Here is a 25,574-nt window from a genome sequence, read left to right as displayed (position 1 = left end):
GGCCGGGCGGCGGCCCCCTTGCACGCCGGGATTTGTAGTCCGCCCTCCCTCCCTCCCCGGTCAGGCGGCGGGGCCGCCTCTCTCCTTCCGGGAGCGGCGCGCGCCCGTTGGCGGGGACCTGGAGCGGCGACTGTTGACTTCCTTGGAGGCGGCGGGGGCGGCGCCCAGCCCTGGGACCTTCCCGCAGTGGCGGAGGCCGAAACCGCGGCCGGGTCGGCGGGGTGGGGACGATGGGCGCCCGAGGGGGCCCGAGCGGAGACCGCAAGGGGCGGCGCTGCCTCCCCGCCGAGCTGAGCGCCCGCCGCTGACCCGCCCGGCCCAGCGGGGCCCGGACAGGTTGGTCCCGGCACGGGGGGGAACGCGGGCCGGCCCTGGCCGGGGTATCCCAGGCGTGCTGGGGAGCTTCGTGCCTCCGTGGAAGAGGAGTGGCTCCCCCTGGGAAAAGAGGCTGGTCTTTCGTTTCTCCCCTTAAAATAGAGTGGTCCTTGCAGAAGCGTAGAATTGTTAGGGTTGAAAAGGAGATCAAGTAGTGCCATCCCCCTGCCAAGGCAGGGTCACCCCGAGCAGGTTAGGGGTGACACAGGAACGCGTGCAGGTGGGATTTGAATGACTCCAGAGAGGGAGACTCCACGCCTTCCCTGGTCAGCCTGTTCCTGTGTTCTGCCTCCCTCACGTAAAGTTCTTCCTCGTGTTGAAGAGGAACTTCCTGAGTTTCAGAAGGACCCTGCTGCCGGTCTTGTGCCGTGTGCCTGTCCCGTCACACTTGGCCGGAATAAGGGGTCATGCCGTGGGGGGACAGCGAGCAAGGCTTACAGGTACCGCTCCCCAGCGGGGTCGGGCCTCGGGCAGGCAGTCCGGCTGCTTACAAAGCTGCCTCTGTTCGAGCTGAAAAACCGCGGGTTCTTGGAGCTGCAGTTTGTGCCTTGGTACAGGGGGAGTCCGGCAAAGGGAATGAGCAAAGTACGACTACGGGTGTGAAAACAGAACCATGATGGAATATTGGAACTGACAGGAATGTGGGTGCTGCAGGCCCTGTTAGTTTGGAAGAAGGGAGTGCAGATAAGCATTGAGGTAGTTGTGTATGGTAGTGGTGCTTTCACCTTTTAAGAACTTGCCTCTTTAAATCCTGGTGTTTCACGTGGTAGGGAAAATACCTTTATCTCCTTAAATAAATTGGTCCCTTAGCAACTTAGAAGCGAGTGTCAACTGTTCCAGTGAGTTCTTTTACAAGCTTTTTGTTTCTTAAGAAATCCTTTCATTTTCCCACTGCCTTTCACTGTATGTGTGCAGTAAAATCAGTGTGCTGGAAGCAGACTGGAAAAAGTGGAATTAGGAGAGAATTATTGCCGGGACAGTTAAGTCTGCTCTGGACTCCAAAGGTCAGTTTCTCTTGTGAGACAGTTTTCTGGGAAGTGTTGTTATGGGCTATGGGGAATATATCATTTCCTGGATAGTGGTGTATGATCACCTGCTACTACTGCTAATAATCCAAGTTGTCTGTTCCCACATCTATTTTAGAATTTTAGTAATTCTACTAGAATTACTGTAGAAACTAAAAGAAATCTTAAGATTATGACTACTTTTTGTTCTTTGGATAATTGCTGTTTAATAACAGGCCTTTTGTTAAAGTGTTTATCAGATAATTGCCCTATAACTTAAATAGATGACTATTGCCTCAAATTTTAAGCAGAATTTTTTCATCTGAACTCCCAGTGAAGTCAGAAGGCAGAAAACACTGGTTGACTGAATTCTAGATTAGACTATATGAAGGGTTTAGCCACCTTCTCACTCCCAAAAATATGTACTTTTTTTGCTAAAATTGATAATTTTTCATAACGTTGCTTGCTGCATTTGCAGTTTAGAGAAGTGTGAGGTGACCATTGCTTGAGTACTAGCTAGGTTATGTTTCACAATGAAAATTAAATAAAAGTTTTTCAGAAGAGCAAAAAGGGTAAAGGGACATCTTTGTGCACCAAAAATGGGTAATAAATTTTAAATAAAGAGTTTTAAGATTGCCTAAATTTTAGCGAGTATTCTACTTTAGTTTTCAGTATGTCTCTGTTTCCTATGTGACACTCAAAAGGTGGGGAAAGTGTGAAATTTTTTGGTCAAAAATATATATATGTAACTGTACTGTATAATATATATATATAACTGTACTTATTGTACTCAGGGCAGAGAAATAGAGTAATTTCATCTCACAGCATTGGAAAATCATAGCGTTTGCATAGAATCACAAATGCAGTAACATTTCTTTGTATTATTTCAATAGATACATTGAAATGGAAATTGTGCACTATAAAATGTTAAATGTGGGTGGCCTACTTAGGAAAGTGAAAACTCCCCTGTCCCTGCACATGCTATCCATATCTGGTTTCTTTAATTTGAATTGGAAGAAAAAAAAGAGAACATATAGAAGGAGACAGGATAAAATGGAGTGTGGGTTTAGCTTTTGATGTATGTTTTCATTCTTTCACAGGGATTTTCTAGACAGAGAAAGTCTGATAGTCCATATTGAATGAAACAGTGATAATGAGATTCAGTTTGCTAAAATGGCAATGATAGGATTAACAAACGGGTCAGGATAGGAACCAGCTTGGTAGGGGTCAGCGGGGAATTCTGCTGAAGGAGACTCCATACCTGTGTGTATTATCCATGGTTCACTTTGGAATCAGTCTTATGTTTTTGCTAAATGATTATTCTATAATTGCATTAATTAACTAATTTACATTATTATACAGTGTTTTTATGTGGAATTCTTAATGTATGAAATTGTAGATGCAACTGAAATTTGACAGGACCTTTGGGGAGAAGAAATTAAGTTTGAGAGAGTAAGTGAAGCATAAGTGGCTTGAATATTCCAAGTCATCCACTTAGAAGCTGCTAAGTGGAATTTAGGTTCAAATTACCAGATTTGTCTGAAATATTGCCACATAAATCTGAATATAGAATTTTAGAAGCATGCCCAAGTTGAAAAGGATCTGGAAGATCATCTGGTCCCCCTGTGAAAGAGAGCCTGGATCAGATTTGCTGGCATCCTGCCCAGTTATGTCTTAGAAACTACAGATGTTTGTGTTGGTGAGTTGCAGGATCACCAAGGGCCATTGGTGAGACTCACTTTCCTTCCAGTAGCTGTAACAGGTGAGGCAAATTTCCAGTTGAATTAAAAGTTAGTGCAATTACATAAGGCTTATCACTGAACTTGTGAACTTACTGAATGGTAATTAATCTGGCAGTTTAATTGAATACAAGGAAACTTGTGATTGGGAGGTAGGACCTGCTAGTTTGTTTGGTTTACAAAAGAAGATATGAAAACAAAAATCCAACACAAGTCCTCTGAACTTTTGGAAGTAGCTATTCCTTATACACTTTTTGAAATGGGGATGAATGAACAGCAAAAGAAGGTTTTCAGTTACCTTTTAAGATACTTGTATTTGGTGCTAGAAATGTTTAACAGCCAAAAGCCATCTTGCTCCCACATATGTTTCTTTGACAGTACTGCTTCTAACTAGTTTCAACATTAAATTTAATAGTTTAATAAACAGGATTATATGATACTGAAAGGATAATATTTTATTGACTCCTACTTCTGGGTTTTTATTTTCCCCCTTTTCAGGTAGTTGTCAGGGAAAGTGGTTATTGTGACAGCATCCACAGAAAGGTAGGTTGAATATGTTACACTGAGGAGGCATAAGGTTTGCAAATTAGCAGTGGAGGTACTGGAGTCTGACACTGTTCAGAGAAAGCAAAATTTATCAAGTGCTATTGTCATAAAATGGGCTTTTTATTGCTTTTCTGGTTCTTGTGAGAGTAGATTATTTATTATAAAAACCTTGAGATTGAAAAAAGTGCCTGTTGTAAGTAAGGAGATTTTGCTTGGCTTTTGTAGCTTACCCAGATATTCAGGATAGATGAGCTACGGTGATGTGGTGTGTGAGCCTGGAGACAGTGAGTTTCCATTTCCTGAAGGCAATAAAACGAAAGTACTCTGGAGATCTGATGTAGCTCACATGCTGACGTGTTTCTGAAGGCACACTGAGTACACTGGGATGGCTGGGCTGTGCCCCTGTGCTCAGGGAATCTGGGAGGGCGTTGGGCCTGTGGACTTTGACCACACAGAAGAACGAACAGTGGCCAAAGCAGCAGCTACTGAGATGTGTGTGTGTGTGTGTGTGTGTGTGTGTGTGTGTGTATATGTGTATGAGAGAGAGAATTTTGTTTACTCTATAAAAATACAGCAAGTATGTGTAAAAAGTGATGCCTTTCTCTGTAGAACAGTCTGTTCACAACTGGAATCAAAGAGAGCCTAAGATTTCTAACACAGAGAGATGCAAAGTGATGGATGCTTAAAGAGACTGGAAGTCTTGCTTGTTTTAAAATCTTGTGTCATATGCTCCAAGTACTGTGTGGAGTTTTTGATGCTGGCTGCAGGAATTCTGTATTATTCCTTGCTGTGCTCAAGTGTATTTAAAAAAAGAAAAATAAATCAGTACAGCTTTTCTGAAATTAAGGTGAGGGTTGTAACACACTTACTCAGGATTCCTTTGGTTCAAAGGCATTTCTTGAATTTAAAGGGTTTTTTTATGTTTGCATGCATATATGTATACCCTTCTCTGTAAGGCAAAATAAATCAGTACAAAAATTATGCTGTTGTTATCAACAGCTGGAAACTGTTCATACTACCATTATGAAATCAAACCCTTCGAGTCTGGAAGGCAAACAGGAAAGCAACCATCTTGAAGTTATTTGCATTTGATATTTGGAAATATTTTGAAAACTGTTTTATTCTCTTTCAAATCAACCATTAGGCCAAAATTAGAATCTCTTTCATACTGTGAAAAATTTAATGTAATCCTGCTTTTACTATCTCTCCTTCTGATCCAAGAATAAGATTAGCATTTCAAACTACAGAGCTCTGATTGTGCAGTGGTCTGTTTGCTATTAGAGCCTCTGCATCCCATGTTCCTTGTATGTAGAATGTGTTTTATATTTAACTGCCTCCCATGGTGTTAATGACTAGTATTCATAAAGCTCTTTAAAGAGAACAGCTATGTTTCTGCCAAGCATTAGTAAGATATGGGAAAACATTCTTTTGCTCAAGATATTTATTGTATTGAATCGAAGCTGTTCTATAACCTGTGTTGAGCAACAGAAGTGGTTCCTGATAATTCTTCTTTTCTTCACATTATGTGAAAGAAACCTTAAGTGGTGCCACCTATTCAAACTCATTTGCTTATAAAAAGGGAACATAATTATTCCTGCTAGAACTTAATACTGTTTCCTGTCAACAGTGTATTCAGGTTGTTTTTTTTTTGTTTGTTGGCTTTTAGTTATTTAATACAAACAAAAGTACTGGTACTCATTTAATGTATTTATTTTGGGCATAAAGATTAAAGTCCTTTTAAGTAGGCTGTTTTGTGTGCAGATTATTCTAAAGTGTAAATGCAATGTATTTATCACAGGCAAAATATTTAGCTACTGTGCTGAAGTAAAAGGAGTAAAAAGTATTAGGGAGACCTTTAGTGGGATGGAATGTGTGGTAAATGGGATTGTGAAGTTTGCCTTAAGGAAGCCAAGGTGGACATCAATTGTATTAATAGACATTAACTTGTCAGTATATTACTTCAGATATTTTAGTGAGAAATCTTTCACTTGAACTGGTTACTTTAGGACAGATTATCTCATGAATTGCAGCTCAAGAGAGGTCAAAATTCACTCAGGTGTTTCAGAGTGTCAGCTCTGGGGCATTTTCAGCACTGCACACAAGTGTGACTTTGAATTAGGAGAAGTCAGATTAAAACAGAGCAGAAGTCTGCGGCTGGACTTGATGAACCATCCTGAAAGCCCTTCTGGCATTTTTCTTCTGGATTTGAGGAGTCGTAACCTGTGGAATCATCAAAACACTTCTTTGATTGTTGCTGTCAGCTTATATTTTTAAAATGAGGTAATATAGTGCTAGAGAATCTAAATTTTGATTCCTGTCCTTGAGCGAAATTAAAGACTACAGCTGTAGTTGGGGATTTCTCACAGACATAGCCCTTTTTTCTGTACTGAGGGTTTCTGTCTATCCTGACAGCAAAAAAAAGCTGGGTGAGTTGTGCACTTTACCATGGCCTTTAATAGTACTACTGATCTTAAACTGTTTAAATGGCAGCTTGTCATCATTTAGTATGTAATACTGTTAGTAAAAAATGTGTGTGTTGGATTTTTTGGAACTGTTATCTTGGGTACAGAAATCTAGAAAAGCGTGCAGACAAAGTCCCTTTGAATTATGTGGAATAATATGCTAAATAATCTCCAGTTCTGTCCTAGAGAGCAGCATCAGAAAACCCAAGTTGAATAATCCTATAAACTAAATGAGATCTTTCAAGTAATAAAATGTTAGAGTAACTGGTCTTCCTACTAGGTGCAGGTTAGGTGTGTATTTAAATTTATAAAATAGTATTTGTGGATGTTGAGTCTTATTTGGAAGGTGTTTCTCTCTTGGAAGCTCATAAAGGCACGTTTAGTTAACAAAATGCAGAATAAATATGGTTCTGTTTTCCCATATTGCCATCTCCTGGTAGAACTGTGTGCAAGAAAGGGAATGTATGATGCTCAAGTTTAGGAGCTATGGGAAAGCATGGGGACAGAGATCTGTTTTATGTACAAGGTCACAAATCTGCTGCTACTTTCTTGGAGAGATAATGATAAGGTGTGACACTTCTTTAATGACATTTGAGTGAAGTGTTCAGTGAAAAGGAGATGTGCTGCCTTGAGAAGGCAAGCTCTTGGGAATTTGATGAGATGGGTGACAACGCTTGCAGGGCCTTTGGTGAAATGGGGGAGGATAAACTGGTATGCTCATCTGGGAAGACAAAATGAGCAATTCCTTCAGTCAGCTAATACAGTTTGAATGATGTGGTGCTTTTGGTCAAGGTCACCTTGTGCATGGAGTGATACTGTTCTTACAATGAAAAGGAAGCGGACCTTTTTTGCAGTGTTCTTTCTACTTAAATATCACAGAAATCACTGAATATTCAAGGCAGAACAAGCAAGGGAAGCTTAGGCTACTTTTTTTTTTGCCAGAATGCATCAATGTAAAGGCATCTATTTACCTCCTGAACATAACCACTAAAAGGAGTTAAGCTTTGGTTTGTAGTGTTTTTGTCTTTTTTTTCACTGTTGAAAACTTCCACTGCTGTCTTATTTAGTAGAAATGAACTGTCACAGTTTTTTATCATGCTGTCTAACTGGCTTGGAGCAAATTGAGACAAATGTGATAACAGCACCATTGTTCAGCAGTAGCTGTACTACAGCTCTATATAATGCTGCACTCTCAAAGCATTCCAGCATGGTGAGAGAAATTTGACCGTATAGACAAGCTCCAGGCCTTTACTTCTTGTAATCTATAAACAAATGGAAGTCTAGTTTGAATTCAAATTGCTGCTTCTACTGTGTATTTGCTATTGTGGCCATGAGGTCTTTTTGCACTGTGCCTGCCTTTTCTGCAAAGTTCTGCTGATCAAGTCAGTTTTCTGTTGAAATAAGTTTTTCCTGCAGTACAAAAAGCTGTCTTCATTATGCTCACTTCTTTCATTCTAGCATTTCTGTTGGTTCATTAGCTAATCATCAGGAACCTAAGGATTTGTTGAAGGGGAAAAAAATAAGTCTTTTTTGTAGAAGTCACATCACTAGTTTGTTTAAAGGGAGGTGGTATTATCAGGCACTTTGTAGCATTTCTTAATATTGCATAGGAATACAAGTAATCGTGATGTGCATAACTAAATGAGATGTCTTTTTTTGTTGTTGTTGGCTGGTTGGTTTTGTGTTTTGGGGGTTGGTTTGTTTTTAAATAAAACCCTGAAACTTGTTCCAGATAACTTGTAACTCTTAAGGAAAATGCTTTTGGGTATTTTTCCTTGAGACCTGTCACTCAAGAAAATACATACAATTTCCTTAAGATGTTATTTTCTTATTGAATGTTTTGCTGTACCTAAATGATATGGGTTGTAAAAAAACCTCAGTGTAACATCTACTTTGCATTTGCCATTCAGGTGAGTCTGCCTGGTATTTTAGAGTGACACTTTACTGATGTTCAGATTATTGTCAGTTTTCTCCACGCATATTGGGGCAGGTTCTGTTACTGTGCATGTTTTCATTCTCATAATATTTTCAGTCAAAAATTACCGTAATTGTTGTTCAGAAGGAGGTTTTCCACTGTGACCAAGGAAAGAATAGCTACTCATGCAGTCTCTTTAAGGACAAATAGAAGTGTACTTTAAGATTCCATTTTAAAGTTTGGGAAAAGCATAAGTATTTGTATTCAGAAATAAAGAAACTTTGGCACTTGTGCTCAGGAACCACAGGAGTTAGTTTATTTGTTGGAACTGTACTCTTACTGCTTATTGCTGGCTTGCAAAAGCTCTGATACAATATTGCTTTGGAGTTCAGATAGTTGGTACCAGCCAAATTTTACATTGTTGTTAAGACTTAATAAAAATGATTTTGAGGGCTCATACATCTGATAGGTACTCGAAATATTTTTATCAAGTAATAGCGAAATGAGTCTTTTCTAAACAGTGCATTTTCAATGTAAAATGGAATTCAAGATTTTTCTTGAATTCAAGATTTTTCAAGAAGTATTAAGATACTTCTTGAATATTCTGTATTGTCATACTTAGACAGAAACACCCTGCAGTATTATTTTGGAAGGTTTTCAGACTCTTGATGAATTTGTCTTTGTGAAAACTTAGCACTTATATCTGTCTTTTTAACAGCTGTCATGGAGGAGTTGGTAGAGGATGACATCTGTATTTTGAATCATGAAAAAGCAGACAATACTCACAAGAGAGACAGTGATATTCCTGTTCCATCATATACTGGAGATGAGTCTGTTGCCTCACACTTTGCACTTGTCACTGCATATGAAGATATCAAGAAACGACTGAAGGAGACAGAGAAGGAGAACTCCTTCTTAAAAAAAAAAGTGAGAATTTTAGAAGAGAAGGTAAGAAAATAGTTGATGTACCAGTTTCTGGTAGCAGCTCCGTTTTTGCTTGTGGCTGAATGGCAGAGAAGAAGGTTAAGGATTTGAAATACACAATTGAAAGAATTTCCATGTTATAGCTTTTTATAAATTGTTTTATTTGTTTAAGTGAAATGCAGTTTGTTCCTCTGGTAGTGTAGTTGTGTCATTCTGGCATTTTTGATTCTCACTGGGTATGTATATGATGCAATGCAAAGACAGTGGTTTTGATTCAGACAGATGCGTAGTGGCGTAGAATTTGTCGCTGTAGTTTGGGTGCCTCTTTATGGTGTTTATTAGCTTGGGCACATGTGACACAGTATTGTTGAACAGCGAGGTGCAAAGCTTGTAAATTATGAGAATCCAGGAACTGTCTATCAAAAGACTCTCTTGGGCTCAGCATACTGAAGTGATACGGAAAAATTGGTCGCTAAGAATATCCAGCTAGGTCTAGCTAATCACAACTTCAAGCGTGAAATACAAAGTTGCAATGCTTTACATAGATGTTGCCTGGCTGGCTTTTGATGCAGTAATTTTAAAATGTAAATGAATCTTGGAATTTGTTTTATGGACACTTTCTCATGGCCATAAACTAGCGAGGTTCATTAAAGCTAAAGATTGACCAGGGCACAGGATTTTCTCTCCACATAATGAATGCTGTCATTAAGCATACATCCATTGTTCAGTACTGAGTGTCTTTGTACTGCAGAATCTGTATCTTGACTTGGTAGATTGCCTTCTTATATAAGATGCAAAGATAGGTCCTAGTGTTAGAGCTGAGACAGTTTTGAGGAATTACTTGTAACTATATGCTACTGACTCTGAAAAGCTTTCCAATTGTGCATTATTTTGTGGCACTGGAATGAAGAGCTTCAGTTGCAGTTGGCACAGCATTGAAACACTCGGGAATTCTTTGTGAAGACAGGATTGACTTTTTCTCAAAAAGCAAAACTATCCCAGGACTTCCTTTATATAAGGTCTGGAGGTATGTTGGGAAGAGGAATAGAGCTTCAAACCTAGTATCTTCTGAACCATGTTGAGTGTAACATCTTTTATGCGGTTACTCAAAATCACAATAAATAGGATTTGACCTGACAGTTTCTTTCACCTTGTATCTTTTGTTTTGGCCTTGTTCAGCTTAATTCTCTTGAAGATGACACTTTGTTTTCTGTAGAGAAAACTTTTTAGTATGTGAGTGCCATAAAAATGTTTTTATGAGGGAGGGGTATTGAGAAGGCCAAGACTGTTAATAACTTTCAGTCTTTGTCAATGGCTAATGTACGTGTATGCTTAAAAAATATATGGGGAGTTACCCCTTTGGAGTTTTCAATTTCAACATGCATGGAAACTTCCAAAAAGCTGTTTAAGGCTTGTGTTCTATTTGAGTGGCTTTATTAGGGGGAGAAAAATATAAAGGACAAAACTTTAAAGGAGTCATATGCATCCAAAAAAATGCCAAGGGCATGAGCTTCCTGTCTTTTCGTCTTGTTTTCCCATACTTTGTTTCAAGCAAACACTTAAAAGAGGAGATAGTTAAGATAGATATATGAGTATCAATGCTTTGTTTTAGTAATTTTTTTAAGAAAATATGCACAAATCTGTTGTGAATATCTATACGAGGTACATTGTGTTTGAGGTAAGTGTGCAGGACAAAAAGAATGAAAAGGAAAATGCAGTACTTAATTAAAGCAAGAACATTTTGTATGAATTGTTGTAATTTCATGTAAGATTTCTTTCTGTCTTATTAAAAATGCTGAAGATATTTTGACTGTTTCTCTTTTTTCTAGCAATCCAGTTGATACTGCTTTTTCTGCCTTGCTTGTCTTTTGCCATAGCATCAGTGAGATGGTGATCATCTGAAAGTTCATAGTTTTTTGTAAAATAATTCTGCTTTGGCTCTGATTACATAAATACACTGAAAAATATTTATTTACATTATGAGGCATTTAAGAAATTATGTTTGGTTTCCTTTGAACTTTCTGTATGTTGTGTATTTATATACTTACCACTCCTTTTCCAAAAAGCAGTTTAGTTCTTTTCAGAGCCCGGAAAAAATATGATTAAGGGAGTTCCAGTGTGAGTAATCATGACTTAAGAATGGTTTTTAAGTACTCATAGGAGTGAACTTATAGCTGTCTACTGGAAAGTGTCCCTGTCCATGGCAGGGGGGTTGGACTAGATGAGCTTTTAAATGTCCTCTTTGCACTCAAACTATTCTCTGATTCTATAAATCAGTGAACATTAACTATTGTTAGCGAATTCAGAATTTGTAGACAGCCTTTGTTGCACTTCTATAAAAAACTTTGGCCCATATCAGTGTATTTGATTAATTTATTATCTAAACTGAAAACAAAAAAAGAGAAAAGCTGTTAGATTAATATTGCAGGCTGTACCACTGCATTTTTACAGTTTTGCAGTTCTCAGCATGACATACAAAAGTCTCACTTATCCTGTGTGTTAAAACATTCAGGTGCTTGGCTCCCGGCTGGAAGAGGAATGCAGCTCAGTTGTGCGGGAACAAGTCAATAAGGCTTACCAGGCCTATCGAGAGGCCTGCATCGACCGCGATCATTTGAAAAGCAAGCTGGAAAAAATGGTGTGCCTTTTTAAGTAATGACTTCAATGCATGCTTTATCAGTACTGCATAGTTAGTACTTGTTTACTGTGGAATGAATCTTATATACTTAAGATCTGTGGTTGTTGGTGTTATCACTCTGCAATACTTTCTGTACGAATAATGATTTAAGTACCTCAGTTTTATTACCAGGCTAGAATAATGCTAAAAAAAAAAAAAAATCAAAGCAGTATTTTTTGTTGTTGTGTTTGTTCTAAAATACTGAATTGTCAGACATAACAGAAAAATGCTTCACAATTTATTTTGGGTTGGGGTTTTTCCCCCCTCTGAAAACAGGCAAAAGAAAACGCGGAATCCTTGAAAAACTTGAACGAACAGTTGCAATCTAAAGAAGTAGAGCTGTTACAACTAAGAACTGAAGTGGAAACTCAGCAAGGTATGCAGTTGGTTACTTCATCTTAAGGTAGGTTGAGGAGCCATAGTGGTTATATAATGATCTTGGGACATGAAGAGGTTTAACCCTCTACAGGGGCAAGGTAAGAGAAGCATGAACAGCAGTGAGGTACTTTGAACTTGTCTTCATTCTTGTGAATGGTGATATCTATATGCTGAGGTTGTTGTGTCCTTCTGCCATAGATGACTTACAAATTTGAGAAATGGACACCTGACAGTTTATAGGCTGTGTTACGTACAACCCTGGACCCCACCGCCTTTTCCACAGAGCAGGGCAGAGGCCTGTTCAAGTATAAAGATCCTTCAGTCAGTCCCACTTCCTCTGACACCTGCAGAGGGTCCACTATATTGTTTTGTCTCACTGTTGGGATATGAGAAATACAAGAGGGTGTTGTATAGCAATAGCTGCAGTCACCAGCTGTTACTTGGATGGCTGGGAAATGAGAAAAGATAGAAAGATGCTGGTTGTACAGAGCCTGGTGAAAAGAGGAAGGAGACATTACAAGTATATCCTGGCAATTCCAAAAGCCCAATTCCAGCTTCTCTTGCTAGATTTCTTCACTCTCTTGTAGAGAGTGCTCTGTACATGATAGATGTGTAAAGCAAAACACCATGGAAGAAAAAAACACCTTGATTGATTTTGTTACAAGAAAATGCCATCTGTATAAAGTTAGAAATATGGACTGACTTCAGAGTCTGTAAAAATGCAGCTATTTGAAAAGGTGAGTACCACCACTTTAGAGTATGGCTGTGCTTGAATTGGATTACTCTCCAAGAGGCCCTTAAGCATGTAATGCACTACTTCAGTTGCACAAATGTTTAAACCTGGAAAAGCAAATTGCAGGTAGTGCTAGTATCACTGTTGAGGACCTCATACTTTCAGGACATAAGAATTGCAGAGTTTTCTCACTTTGTAAAGAGAGCTCTGAAAACGTGATGATTTCAATCCTTATTTGTAACTCAGTTTTACTCATAAATGGACTCCGAGTACTTTGCTTAAAAAAAAAAAAAAAAGAAGAATCAGTGTAACTTAAGGTTGCTTAAACTATTAACTCTGAAAATAAATGTACCATGCGGTTGAAGACTTGTAGGCCTTCTTTCTGTCATCTTCTTCCTTTTCCTGCTGTCTCACTAATGCCCTGCTACTGATCTGATGGTAGCATCAGCTTAGGTTGCTTCTTACCATGTGAATTGCTTCAGTCTAACAAGATTTGTGTAACTTTTATGCTTTCCCCTTTTGTTTTGATTGTATCTTGTTTTTCTGTTTGGAACTTCTTGATATTAAACTTGGGGAAAGCGTAATGGTAAATGATGTAACAATACAAATCTGAGGGCAAAAAGGCTCAGTTTCAAAGCATGTAAGAAGTATGCAAGTTGGCACTTAGGATACGCATTTGCCATAAACTGATTTATTTTTCTATTTCTAGTGCCTCTTTTTATGCTGGTACTTATTTTTTGTCTGTGCCAAATCTCCAGTGCATTCCTAGAAAGTGGGGTTCCATGCTTTAAACCCAGAAAGTAGACCACTTCTGCCAACAACATTACCAGTGTTTATATCCCTGTTGCCATAGACTCCAGTTTCTTCAGAATATGATGTTTTTGTGGGGCATGGGCTGGTTGATGAGCATCTTGCATATTGAGTGACATTCCTTGGACTGAGATTAGAATCTGATTGTCTTGCGTATCTTCTTCACAGTGATAAAAAGTCTGAATTGTACTCAGGCTAACTGGGAATTAGAGAAGCTGAACAGTGACCTGAAAGTGCATAGTCTGGAACAGGATCTAGAAAAACTCAAGGAAGAGTGCAACAGTCTCAGGAAGGAGCTGCAAAATTCCAAGAAGAAGGTACCTTAATTTTTAAGGAGTTTTTCTATTAATGGTTAATCTTAAATCCCATGGTAAATCAAAATCAAGGATTAACAAAAAATATGAAGTATACAGTTGAGGGAAAGATTAATATCTTGGTAAAATCGACTTTACATATTTTCACAGACTGTCATTTTTCTTGGAAATAGGGATAGACTCCTCAGGGAAGTGGTCATGACATCAAGCCTGTTCAAATTTTAAAAGTGTCTGGATAAAGCTCTTAATTATAAAGTTTAGTTTTAGGTAATCCTGCAACGAGCAGGGAGTTGAACTTAATCCTTAGGGGTCACTTCTAACTTGAGATATTCTGTGATTCTGTCCAGGTGAGATTTCCCAGCCATTGCCCATATAACAACAGAAAATAAAGCTGTATGATTTTTTATAAGTAGTCACTGAAGTTCTGTGTAAGCTGGGCTACTGAGAAAGTTTGGGCAAAAGCTGGTCTGTACAATGGAATGCTAATGTTAAAAGATGTCATGGACTTTATTTAAGGAGGTCTGGTGCTTTTCTATAGGGTAGTTGCATGATGCCTGTCAGGAAAGTACCTCTTTTGGCACCCTTTCCCTGGCATTTCTGAAGCAAATGCCTGCTTTGAGGGACACATTTTGTAATCTAGACATTGTTAGGATCTCAAAAAGAAAATTAAGATAACAGTAGCAAAAAAGCAGTAAGTTACTGTCTAGTGCATTCTTTCTGCTTTCCATCTTACCACTGATGACAGGTAGGTACAGTGCTAGTCTCTAGGACGCTGCAGTCACATTGAAGTTACACAGTTAATGTAAAACATTTAAATGTGATTGTTTGAGAAGGCAGACTGTTTTAGATTGCTTATGGTCATTAATAATGAAGATTATGTAATCCTGAATCACACAGCATTTGAGTGAGTCTGCATTTTTCCCACTAGGTGGGGATAAAGCGCGTGAGGTGTTTTGTTAATTTCCCTTACTGCTGGTTGTTTCACTTGTGTCTGGAGCTCTTTCAGGTGCTTTCAGTAACTTGTAAAATCTGAAGGTTTGCTGTAACTCCTATGCGGTTCTGGTAACTCTAGAACAGAGTAACAGCTGCATAAATAATTGCAGATTGTATTGTGAGAGTGAATGGTGTCAGAGAGAACAGACTAAAGTAGCAGTTGTAAGGAATACTACACGTGACACTGTTTAAATAATGTTTATGCCAGCAGCTTTTGTTGCACAGAACAAATACAGGGAACAGCTTTTTGGTTTGTTTTGGGGGCTTTGTTATGTTTTTATTTGTTTTGTTTTTTGTTTGTTTGGGTTTCTCTTGTTATTATTATTTTTCTTTTGCTTGTTTGTTTGCTTTTTGGTGTTTTTGTTTTTTGGTTTTGGTTTTTTGGTTTGTCTATATTTTCTTCTTGATCCTGGTAACTGCTTAATATAGGAAATAAAAAGTGCCTGTTTTCAAATGTGGGGGTAATACAGTGCAACTTTTTTTAAGTTATGAATTTGAATCTTTGGGAGATGGTGAGAAAGTTCAGGAAGGGAGAATCAGGTGAAGTACAGTCAAGTGTGATCAATGGGAAATGACAAATCATTATTTAAACTTAGCTGGTATTTTCATTATTACTTATTTTTATTACATTAGTTAGTTTAGCTAACATGTAGTAAAAGTAAGTAATAATGAAAATGAAAACAGGAAAACATGTATTCAAATGTTTTCTACTTTAGGCAAGTGTACTTTCTGTTTTTCTGTACTTTTAGATATTCTGACTCAACTTCTTTGCATTGTAGTTGATGCAAGTGTGTACCTTGTACTGACAAAATTCTTGAAATGTGTACAGGCTGCCTTAAAGCCACTGTAAAGATATCAAACCTATAACAGCTTTGGCTAGAGGGGAATGATAGAAAGGGAACATGGAAAGAAGGGATATGAAAGGGAGGGAGCTCATCATTAGACCAAGTGAGGGTCTAATGGAAACACAGTTAACAAAGTGAGCCCAATGTTAGATTTGTTAAACAGTCCTGGTAAATCCAGTGACGCTGCCTATATGTGCAATTTTAACGTAGTCTTTCAGACTAAAGGGATAAATTATATTCTGTCATAGAAGTAACATGTGGAAGTAAATCTATACTGAAACAGTTTGCTTTAATTTAAAGATCTTTATATACTGTGATGGGGAAAGAAAAAAAATAAAAGACTTTTAAAAAGCAAAACTTGAGGAAGACTTTTGATATCCATTAAAAAAGTAATCAGTCTCTAATTGAGAGTTCGTCTGTGTAAAAAGTATAGAGATGGCTGAGCAATGCCTTTGTATAAGTAGGTAATTTAAGTATTTTAATGGAAATTCTTAGTAGAAGTGTTTATTTCCCTTTGGAAAACCACTGCAGCTAACACAAATTAAGACTACTTTACTTGTGAATTTCAGTATTAGGAAACTTGGAGTTTCACTACTGTTTTTTGGGAGAGAAGATCTGAAATCATATTATTCATTTTGTCTTCCCTTCACTCTGTTATACAGGACCAGACTCAAGATGAAAATCCATTACATGGAGACCACCTTCAAAGGCAAGACATCCAGAGGTATGAAATATTTTGTTTTCAGTTTACTGAGGGACAATTAGTTGAACAAATAAATTATTCTTGCAGACTCTTTAGGTGTGTTATTTCAAGTTGCATAATTTCAAATTACATAATTGAAAGTCTAGGTATAGCTATTTAGAAAGATCATTGTACATTTTTTTTTCTTTGCAATGTTTGTAGTTGTGGATGATGATGAGAACGTTTATATAGTTATGCCTGTTGGTGCACTTGCACCATTTTCCACCAGAGGGTAGAGCAGCCCTTCACAATGCCAGGCTTTAGTGCAAAGGGCCTTGGTACTTCCTTGGGTGTGGAAGAGAGAGGAAAGGAGATCAGCCACTGAAAGAGAACATAGAGACACTTCTCATTGTATGTTCTCTGGTGCAATTGTGATAATAATGCACACACTACACACAAATCACACTTTGTCTTTTCACCTTGCCTGAATACTTACTCCTGTGGTTCCTCCTAGAGCTTTGCAGCCTGATAAAAGATGTTCTCTCAAGACCACAGCAGTTATCTCTTTGATCACTGCTCTGATCAAAGTGATCATTTGATCAAATAATTATTGTTTAGAGCAGATTTATTCCACCAAGTGGTGCTCAGATGGCAGCCACCTAAAATAGCACATGGACAGTATAGTGTTTATTGTAATATATATACTGAATGTTTTATAAATATGTAAGCCCATCCAAAAATCTGTGGAGAAAATACTTGAAAAACCTCCTATGAGAAACATTTGTAGCAAGCAATCCTGCTTTTTATAGGAAATGGAGACATTTGCACTTAGATAACTTATTGGAAGGTAGTTATTTAATATTTGTGAGCAGCCTACAAATCTGACTTTAAAGTCACTGTGTGCAAATCTAATTAGCTGTAGGTTTAAACAGGCTGTCATAGTGAAGGTTCATATCACATGTTAGAAGGCAGTTAGGATAAACCTCCAGGCACAGGGAATCCTTGGTTTGCAATGGGATTCTATATCAGTATCTACAGAAACAATTAAAATCTGTTGCACATGATTTAAGTGGATTTCTGGTACCTGCAGCCCTTTGCCAGATACTTGTAAAATTTTAAAAAATCATCCAAGCACTTAACTCAGTGTCTGCCACCAACCAGAAGGTATCTTTATATTTACCACTTCTGTGTGAAATATTGGACAGTTCTAGTTTGACATAACTTTTTAATCTTATTTTTTAGACCAAAACACGAAAATTAAGGAAGTGTGGTTGCCACATGAGCTTTAAAATTGTCATCTCTTAAGAGTTCAAAGAGCCAAAAGAAGGTTCACACGTTTAGCTGAACTTCTTGAAATGTCAATTCTGAAAATTTTAACTTTCTATCTGTCAGAATTGCTGACACTTAATATATTATTTATTAAAATACCAGCTTCCTCTGTTCTTTAACAGAGCTTCATGGATCTGGATCATGGATTTGTGTTCTGGGAAAGTATTTCAGTGGATAGAAGTTATATTTCTTTGTTTTAAGGGAGCTCTCGTAGCCATTACTTGCATAACGGCTGCTTCTCAGAGTGATTTTTTGAACACATTCATGCTTGATATTTTTATGCAGGAGTGATCCTATGTTGCTATTTTTGAAGGATAGTGTAGCATACAGTTATAAAGCTTATTTATTCTTACTCATCTCAATAGCTTGAGATACTGGGCTGTTTTCAAATAAGTGCCTTTTAGGTGAATGTAGTGAGGAATTAAAAATGCTGGAAACTGTCATCCATTATATTTGTCTTCAATAAATTTGTTTTGGTAGAACGTTAAGCATTAAAAAAGCATTAAATCTTTGATTTCATATTTAAGTTGAAAGTAACTACATCCTTATGTCTTTGAACACGGAGTTTATTATTAATCAACATAAACATGATATTCAATGAGGAGCCTTTGCTAGAAACTTTACCAAGAAACATATGGTTATGCTTTTTTTTTTTTTTCCTGTTCTTAATTTTCATACCAGTTATTAACCTAAAACATCAGTTGGAACAGTGCTGCTGTTGCTGAATATGTTTCTTGTATTATGGTGTCTTTGAGAATGAATAGGAACACTACTTTTTACACTGTCTGATAAGACAGATAAATTGGAGGCCTTGAATATGAAAGAGTATGGTTTATGTTTTAATTTGGACTCTGCGTGTATGCTCAGTTTGGATCTTGGGTTTAGTCTGAATTCAGTGTAGCAATGTGCATGGTGTAAGACCCAAATACTGCTTTTTGATTATTTGAAATTACAATCAATCAGTACTACTAAGCTCATCATACGTGTTGGGGTATGTGGTCATTTATTGAAAGGCATTCAGAGTTAACACTCTGCCTTTTTAATAGCCTGGTGTCACTTTAAATAAAGTATTCTTTTGAGATGACTAATTTTATTGGAAGATGGTTTGTTTCAGATACTGAAATGAAAACTCTGTTGGGGAGTTGATATTTTTACCTAGTATGTTGATATATAATGCATTTTATATTGTAATAGGCAGGAATCAAATACAATTTACAAAGGTCCATCTGTTTAAGGTAATTCTCAGTACTGTTCAGTCCATTTATACAGTTATGGTACTCTAACAAAATTTGCGGCGTGTGTCAGGCAAGAACAATTTATTAACCGTTAACACATGACAGGCACGTTAATGGGCTGCTTTAGAGGCAGCAATATTTAACTTGTCATCAGTTTTTGTTTTGAAAGTGTGCAACAAACATATTGGGAGCTGAAGAGAGAAATGTCTAACTTGCGTGTAGTGACTGACAAGCAAGCTGAGGTCCTACGAAAACTGAGAAGGAGCCCACTAGGAGCCAAGAAAGGCAAGTCAGTGTTTGCAGTAACAGACCTTACAAACACAACCCATTGATTCAAGCTGTAGCATTTTAAAAATAAACTAGCTATCATGTCTTATCAGAATATCATCAATTGAAGTTGATAAGCTAGACTGTATTATGGTTCCAGCTTACCCATTTTCTGCTTTTGCTTCTATCTCATACTGGTCAACTTCACACATAAAGGTGTTGCTGATGTGTTTTTTCTTCAGTACTGTATTCTCTTCCCCTTGTGGCTTTTTTCTCAGTCAAGTGTTGCTTATGTGCACAAGGCTGAGGTGTTAAGTTTACTTGTATTTGACCTTTTACCACAACTACTTCATATTAGGAGAGAAAAAAATATTTTTGCAAATGCAGTCTTATTTTCCCAGTATAGAATATATGAAGTTTTAAATTGGCAGTATTTTAAAATCAGACTTTAGAAGACTGACATTCCCTTCTGGCTCCATATTTCTTTAAGTTGTATTCACAAAACTTGTCTTTTCTAACAAAAGGCTACACAGTGTGGCATTTTCTGAATGTCAGAGTACTGGGGAAGCAAAGCTGCTGTATATAGTTTTAAGGGTTAAAGATTTTTCACATAAAGTATTTAAAATTTCTGTGAGCACTTCATCAGACAGTTCTTATGTTCCATACATATGTTTCTCTCAAGCCAAATGCTAGACTATCAGTCAAACAAACTGTGGTAAAGAGTTAATTTGTTTTCTGCTCACTTCAATTGTGGTCTCTACTGTGCTCCAAATACTGGTGGAAGATAGTGAACTTACTTAGAGTGTATTGGTGACAGTCTCTGATGTCCCTGTCCATTACCAGATCAAGACATTTTGTTTCTAAACAGCTCAGTGAGGTAATGACAGGATTCACCTCCCAAGCAGTCCCTGCCTTTGTGGTCAGCAGTGACTAATGATCACTTTGTCTCTGGTACTTGGCTGATACAAACTGTCAACCCATTTTGTACTTGGCCATATTGTTACCAGGTGAGTCTATGTTCCTACAGTTCTAAAACATGTTTGTCAAATAATTTCCAACAGAGAAACTGGAACTGAATGAGTCTAAACAATCTTAGATCTGTCAAGATTTGATGTGATCATATACTGTCTTTTTGTCCTTATTTTTAATTCGGAGTTACCTGTCTTGCCACTACACAACTACTGATTTTTCTCTTCTCCTAGGTGAGGAGTCTCATTTTCTGCAGTTCTTATGCAGTTGTTCATCCACAGCCGTAGAAGGCATTCTTGATTGATCAGGAAACAGTGGACTTTTGCCTTTTCATCTGTAGACTTTTTTCAGTAATTTTTCAGAAGTATGTGAGAATGGACAGGTCTGATCTTGGTCACCAGCCACACTTATGAATGCAATACAGATACATCTTTGCTTATATTTATAGACAAGTATTGGCTTATGCAAAATATGGGTACAATTGACCAAAGCTTTCCATTTACCTCCAGTATTGACTTTTAGCATCTACAAACCAGCTGCCATTGACAGAGGTGCATTAATTCTGCAGAATACAGCTTCATTACTTTTTGTGGGACATAAACAATATCATTTAACATGTGGACTCTGCTGTGCATGGAGACATTTTCAACAAATGCGTGTGGGAGGTTTATTGTTTATTTATTTCCTTGTTGATTTCTTTGGTTGTTTTTTTAGGGTTTTTTTGGGTGGGGTTTGGTGTTAGTTTTTTTTCTGTTTGCACATTTTCAATCTATTTTCAGTGGATTCAGTTTTTCTTGAACTTCCTAAGATCTGTAGGTCTCAAATTGCATTTTACACCTGCCAGCACCAAGATGCCAAATCCAGTGCCTTAGCATGTCTTTCAGACATAATGTCCATGCTATTGGAAAATGGTTTGGGCTGACCTCCACAAATTTTAATTTATTGTGACAAGCAGAAGTTGTATTCTTTGACCAAGATACCAGTTTCTTTTTCTTTCCCTCAAGAGCTAAAGTTAAAAATTGCAATTCATGCTCAAGATTAACAGGTGCTCTAGAAAACTCTATATAAGATAGAGTTTAACTGCAGGAAGCATTCATCTACTCTGGTTACACGTTTATGTACATTATCATTACAAAAGAAAATGACCTGCTTGTATGTGCACATATGTTCAGATATGTGTTGAAGATACAGCTCTTCTGTTTCAGGTAGATGCTGTTCTGTTTCAAAATCCCTCCCCCCCTCTCCCCGCTAACCGTTTAAAACTCCTCTGGAATTTCACAGGGCTGAATATTGCAGTCTGTCACTTTACTTTTGGAAGTCAGACAAGAGAACCTGTGAACACCATGTGTTTCCCTATTACAGCTTCACAAGCAGTGAGAATTGGGGTTCTGGGTTGCACAAGAATACAACTTGTTAAAAGACTCAGTACAATAGGAAGCAGCATTCAATCTTCTGCATCTGGCTGATTTCTCCATGCATGTGAAAATGGTGTCTGTTTCAGCATTCATTTCAGTCTGATCAGAAAGATCAATCATTTTATTTGTGTTGAAATGGGAGTTGGGAGATACCCTTGGAGATGGGTGTGTTTTTAGGCACTGTGATTTCAGGATTTTGGGTTCATCTTGAGACTGGTGAGGGTAGTATGCTATTTGTAGCTTTTAAGTGAATATGGTAGTTTTTCACTGAATATGGTCCGAAAACTTGTGGCTTGAAGACACTGTGTTTAACATCCCTGCTAGACTGTAGTACATTTGGAGTACATGAAAGATGCATTAGCTAATGTAATTTTGAAATCTTTTTCATCTTCTTCCTTCAGCTCCCTGTACTGCACCAGTGCAATGTGTTGACTTGAACATTTCAAAGCTGAATTTGACATCTGGGGTAGTCTGTAAAAACCTCTCACAAAATGATAAAGCCCTCGGCAACACTGTGTCTCCCCCTCTGCTGAGAGATGCCCATGTCCCATCAGAAAGGGTGACCCTACAAGCTTGGACAGAGGAGAGACCAATTCCAGCTGATGGCAAAACGTTTCAGGAGCACCATTCTTATGGAAAGAGCTCACTGGAAGATAATTCCTGGGTATTCCCAAGTCCTCCAAAGCCCAATGAGAACATGTTTTGGGAAATGAAAAATAATCCAACTTTGTTAAACTGTCCAGCAGATTACCTGGATCAGTGTAATCAAAACTGTCTGCGCAAGAGTTAACTTTTAAAATGAACTGAGGCTTTTTTGGAGTGATTCTGAATAGGCACCTTAATGCTTGAACTTCTAAGGAGAGAAAACAAGTTGCTTGAAATGTTTTCTTTATTTTTAATTATAGTTCCAAATCAGAAAGCCTAGTCTTCCTCTGCTGTAAATCAGGAGCGACTTCCTTGATGTTAAAGCTGTGCTGGTATAATGTAAATACAAAGAAATCTAGCATGGGGCCTAGATAGTCTTGTACTGCAAATGACATACATTTGCCAAAGGTCACACTGAAAAGTGAGTTTGTGGAATAAAACAAAATAGTCCAGTTCTGTATTTGTTTGCTATTTGTATGTTATCGAGAAAATACTTGGTATCCAGTGTTAGAACTTGTACCAGCTCTGAGCTTATCTTTGACAGTGTTCTTTTTCAGAAAAAGACATCATATGAAGAATTGAATTCTCTCTTCCTTCCTCCTTTCAATTATCTTTGATTCCTCTAGTTTGTAAATGTATTTTTCTGTAATTTTTAACCAAGAAAGGGGAGAACTTTTTTTAATATTTTTTTCAACCTTGATTTATATGAGAAAGTGGCAAGAGAAAAACCACCCCTAGGCTATCCTGTTTTGGTTGCCCCATTTAGGGCTTGGTTGTGAATTGTGAAGGAGTGTAAGTACTGCTGCTGAACACTGTGAATCCTGGAGGTTCAGCTTGTTTCCCTCAGTTCTTGCTGAAGGAAGCTGTTGTAACTGTGCAGCGGTGCTGCCACAGACCCAGCGTGCTCACAGTGCAGTTTTCCATATCGTGCCTCCTTTGCACAACACCACAACTCTGACTCTTTATTCCTGTGAATAAGGCTAGTAACTTTTCTTTTGTTAAAGAAACAAAGCCTTAATTTAATCAGACTTGGTGTTGTTGCACTGTTGATATACAAAAATAAGTATCTTTAGTATGCCACTGAGAACCAGAACTACTGGAATTCCAACTACCTGCTTTATAGATTATGGGTGTCTAGGCATGAATTTTTCTTTTTTTTTTTTCCTCTTAAGACCATGAACTGTTTCTAGACAAATATAATTTATGCCCTTTGTTTGTTTGTAAACTTCTCTGCTTCATATCTGGCTTAATACAACAGGGTTAAGTGAAATGTCTTGACTGCTCAAAAAGTTGAAGAAAAATGCATTGTGTTTTAGAGTCATGATACCTAACTTGTAATGGGCAGGAAGATATTTAATATTGAATATGCTATTGACAGATGTGTTTGGGGGGGGGGGTTGAAGTATTCAGCTTCACAGATCCATCAAATTAATAAAAATTAATTTCACAGCTGTTTAGTAGCAAATTATCTTTAGATTGCTTGCAAATACGTGGGGAAGGTCGGGCTGTAGCACAGCCATAGTAATGATGGGCTGTACAAGTGTGACCTGTGTGGTTCCAGACACACTTCCCCTGCACAGTAAGTACTTCAGACAGAGCCCATCTTTCGCTTTGTCTATCAAAGGCAAAAAAATGCCTTCCAGATACCTTCTCCTGTAGTACAAACAGCATACATAAACAATGTTTCCTATTCACCAGATATTGTTTTTATCTATTATCTTGCTCACGTATATTGGCTTGTCTGTGATTAATGGAAATGGTGTCAGATGCTGGAATTTATTCTGACCAATGAACACAGCTGACTCAGGGGAGTACAATCTCTTGGAAAGTAATAGAACAAAATCCAATATGCATAAAACAAATCCGAGTCACTAGGCTTTAGCTGATAGAACCAACTACCTGTGTAATAACAAAGAAAACATTTCTCATGTGGCTACATAAGCTATATGGTACCTAGTTCTAATGTAGCTTACTTTTGGGGCTCCTCACCTCAACATTACAGAGGTTTTTTTATTAAGGAATGTAACATTCAACAGGCATTAACATGATTTGTGCAATGAAGGAATTCTACTGTGTAAGACATTAAATAAATTTATTTTTGTTTGAAATTGATTTCACTAACAAATCTCCTTTCCATATTTGGCACAAATTGTTTTTACTTAAGTTTTAATTCCTTTATTGTGTATAAATGTTTTTCCAAATGCAAACAATTAGGTTTGAGTTTCATCACTTTGAGTCAAGGAAAAAAAAAACAGCCATCTGCTGTAGCATATTCTGGGAGAAGTATCCTGGATGTTGAAACCTGAAGAGATGTAGTTGCCTTAAGCTATGGTGCTTTGACTACAGGTTCCCAGTCAGCCTGTCCTGTCCTGTGTGAAATTAAGATTTTTCTGTACAGAGCCTGAGGATTTCCAGATTTTGCGTTTGACCCTTGGTTTAGATTCTGTGCTCTTGCTCATGCTGGCGAAGGGAGCAGCAATGTTTGCTGAGAGGGACTTCAGGAGCAGTGCTAACTAGGGAGAAGAGGGACTGATGCCAGAGAGCTTGCTGCAGGCAGCATTTCCAATCCACTCACTCATTGCCATGTCCAAGCTGTAACATTTGAAAAGGAAGTCCCCAGATTCAGAGGCGCTGGGGAGCTCGCTGACTTGTGAAGCATCTGTTAGACCAAAGCTTACAATCAGATTTTGACTGGAGATGGAAAAGTCATTTAAATCCATGCTGCTAGTGGCTTACAGTGCTTTTTCCATTTTCAGAAGTGGAATCTTTTCATCAGTGACAACAAATAACATGGAGAAGTAGCTGTAGTAACGAGGTCCTGGTGCTAGTGTGCATGTGTTACACAGAACTGTAAAATTACATATTGTAAGGACCAAAGTTCTCAAATAATTTTGTTACATGACCCCAAGAAAATTTTAACTTGAATGCAAACTTTGAACATTTTACAACCTCCCCCAACCCACCAATTAGACAGTTTTTAATTTAAGAAAGCATTAACTCAATTTAACAGAAATTAAAGCCAGCTTTTGGGGCAGCAGGAGGTTGTTTAAATGAGCATTTAAATTTAAATTTAAACACGTTTAAATGAGCAAATGGCAACCTGATGAATATGTGTTTGGGTATTTGGTGAGTTGGATGAACCTTCTAATAACTTACATGTAAGCTTGCACTGTTTGGTTAATTTTAAATATTTTTAAAATCTGATGATTTTAAGTTTCTCTGCCAGTTTGTGGTGTACAGCTGATCAGTTTTCCTCACATGTGAACTAGCCCTATTGAAAAAAAGAAAACCCCCAAATTAGCTGTGATGTACTGTCC

The 25,574-nt window shown here is 37.8% G+C and overlaps 1 protein-coding gene across 3 annotated transcripts; it reads left to right on the top strand.

Moving 5' to 3' along the window:
- The first annotated feature begins 200 nt into the window (after positions 1–200).
- AZI2 (5-azacytidine induced 2) lies at positions 201–24,369 on the top strand. 3 transcript variants are annotated; one of them, XM_062508903.1, is made up of 9 exons: positions 201–336; positions 8,760–8,989; positions 11,478–11,603; positions 11,919–12,018; positions 13,732–13,880; positions 16,378–16,439; positions 17,559–17,561; positions 19,131–19,246; positions 22,014–24,369. In XM_062508903.1, the coding sequence occupies exons 2-9, from the start codon at positions 8,765–8,767 to the stop codon at positions 22,400–22,402; spliced, it is 1,170 nt and encodes a 389-aa protein (XP_062364887.1). In that variant the 5' UTR covers positions 201–336; positions 8,760–8,764; the 3' UTR covers positions 22,403–24,369. The 3 variants fall into 3 exon arrangements, with proteins under 3 accessions (XP_062364887.1, XP_062364879.1, XP_062364870.1); XM_062508895.1 differs by lacking the exon at positions 17,559–17,561; XM_062508886.1 differs by lacking the exon at positions 17,559–17,561 and having other exon boundaries at positions 19,116–19,246.
- The last annotated feature ends 1,205 nt before the right edge of the window (positions 24,370–25,574 follow it).

The sequence above is a fragment of the Cinclus cinclus genome, chromosome 1 (assembly GCF_963662255.1).
Source record: "Cinclus cinclus chromosome 1, bCinCin1.1, whole genome shotgun sequence".
Taxonomy (NCBI): domain Eukaryota; kingdom Metazoa; phylum Chordata; class Aves; order Passeriformes; family Cinclidae; genus Cinclus; species Cinclus cinclus.
The sequence above is the reverse complement of the archived record's forward strand: the minus strand, read 5'-3'. Positions and strand labels throughout refer to the sequence as shown.

What these genes read in the sequence shown, in the direction of transcription:
- AZI2 (XM_062508886.1), top strand. Translation starts at nt 8,765, where the DNA reads ATGGAGGAGTTGGTAGAGGATGACATCTGTATTTTGAATCATGAAAAA. An exon ending in CAAAGGCAAGACATCCAGAG is followed by an intron (nt 16,440 to 19,115) that starts GTATGAAATATT and finishes ACTTGTCATCAG; the next exon opens with TTTTTGTTTTGAAAGTGTGC. An exon ending in CCCACTAGGAGCCAAGAAAG is followed by an intron (nt 19,247 to 22,013) that starts GCAAGTCAGTGT and finishes TTCTTCCTTCAG; the next exon opens with CTCCCTGTACTGCACCAGTG.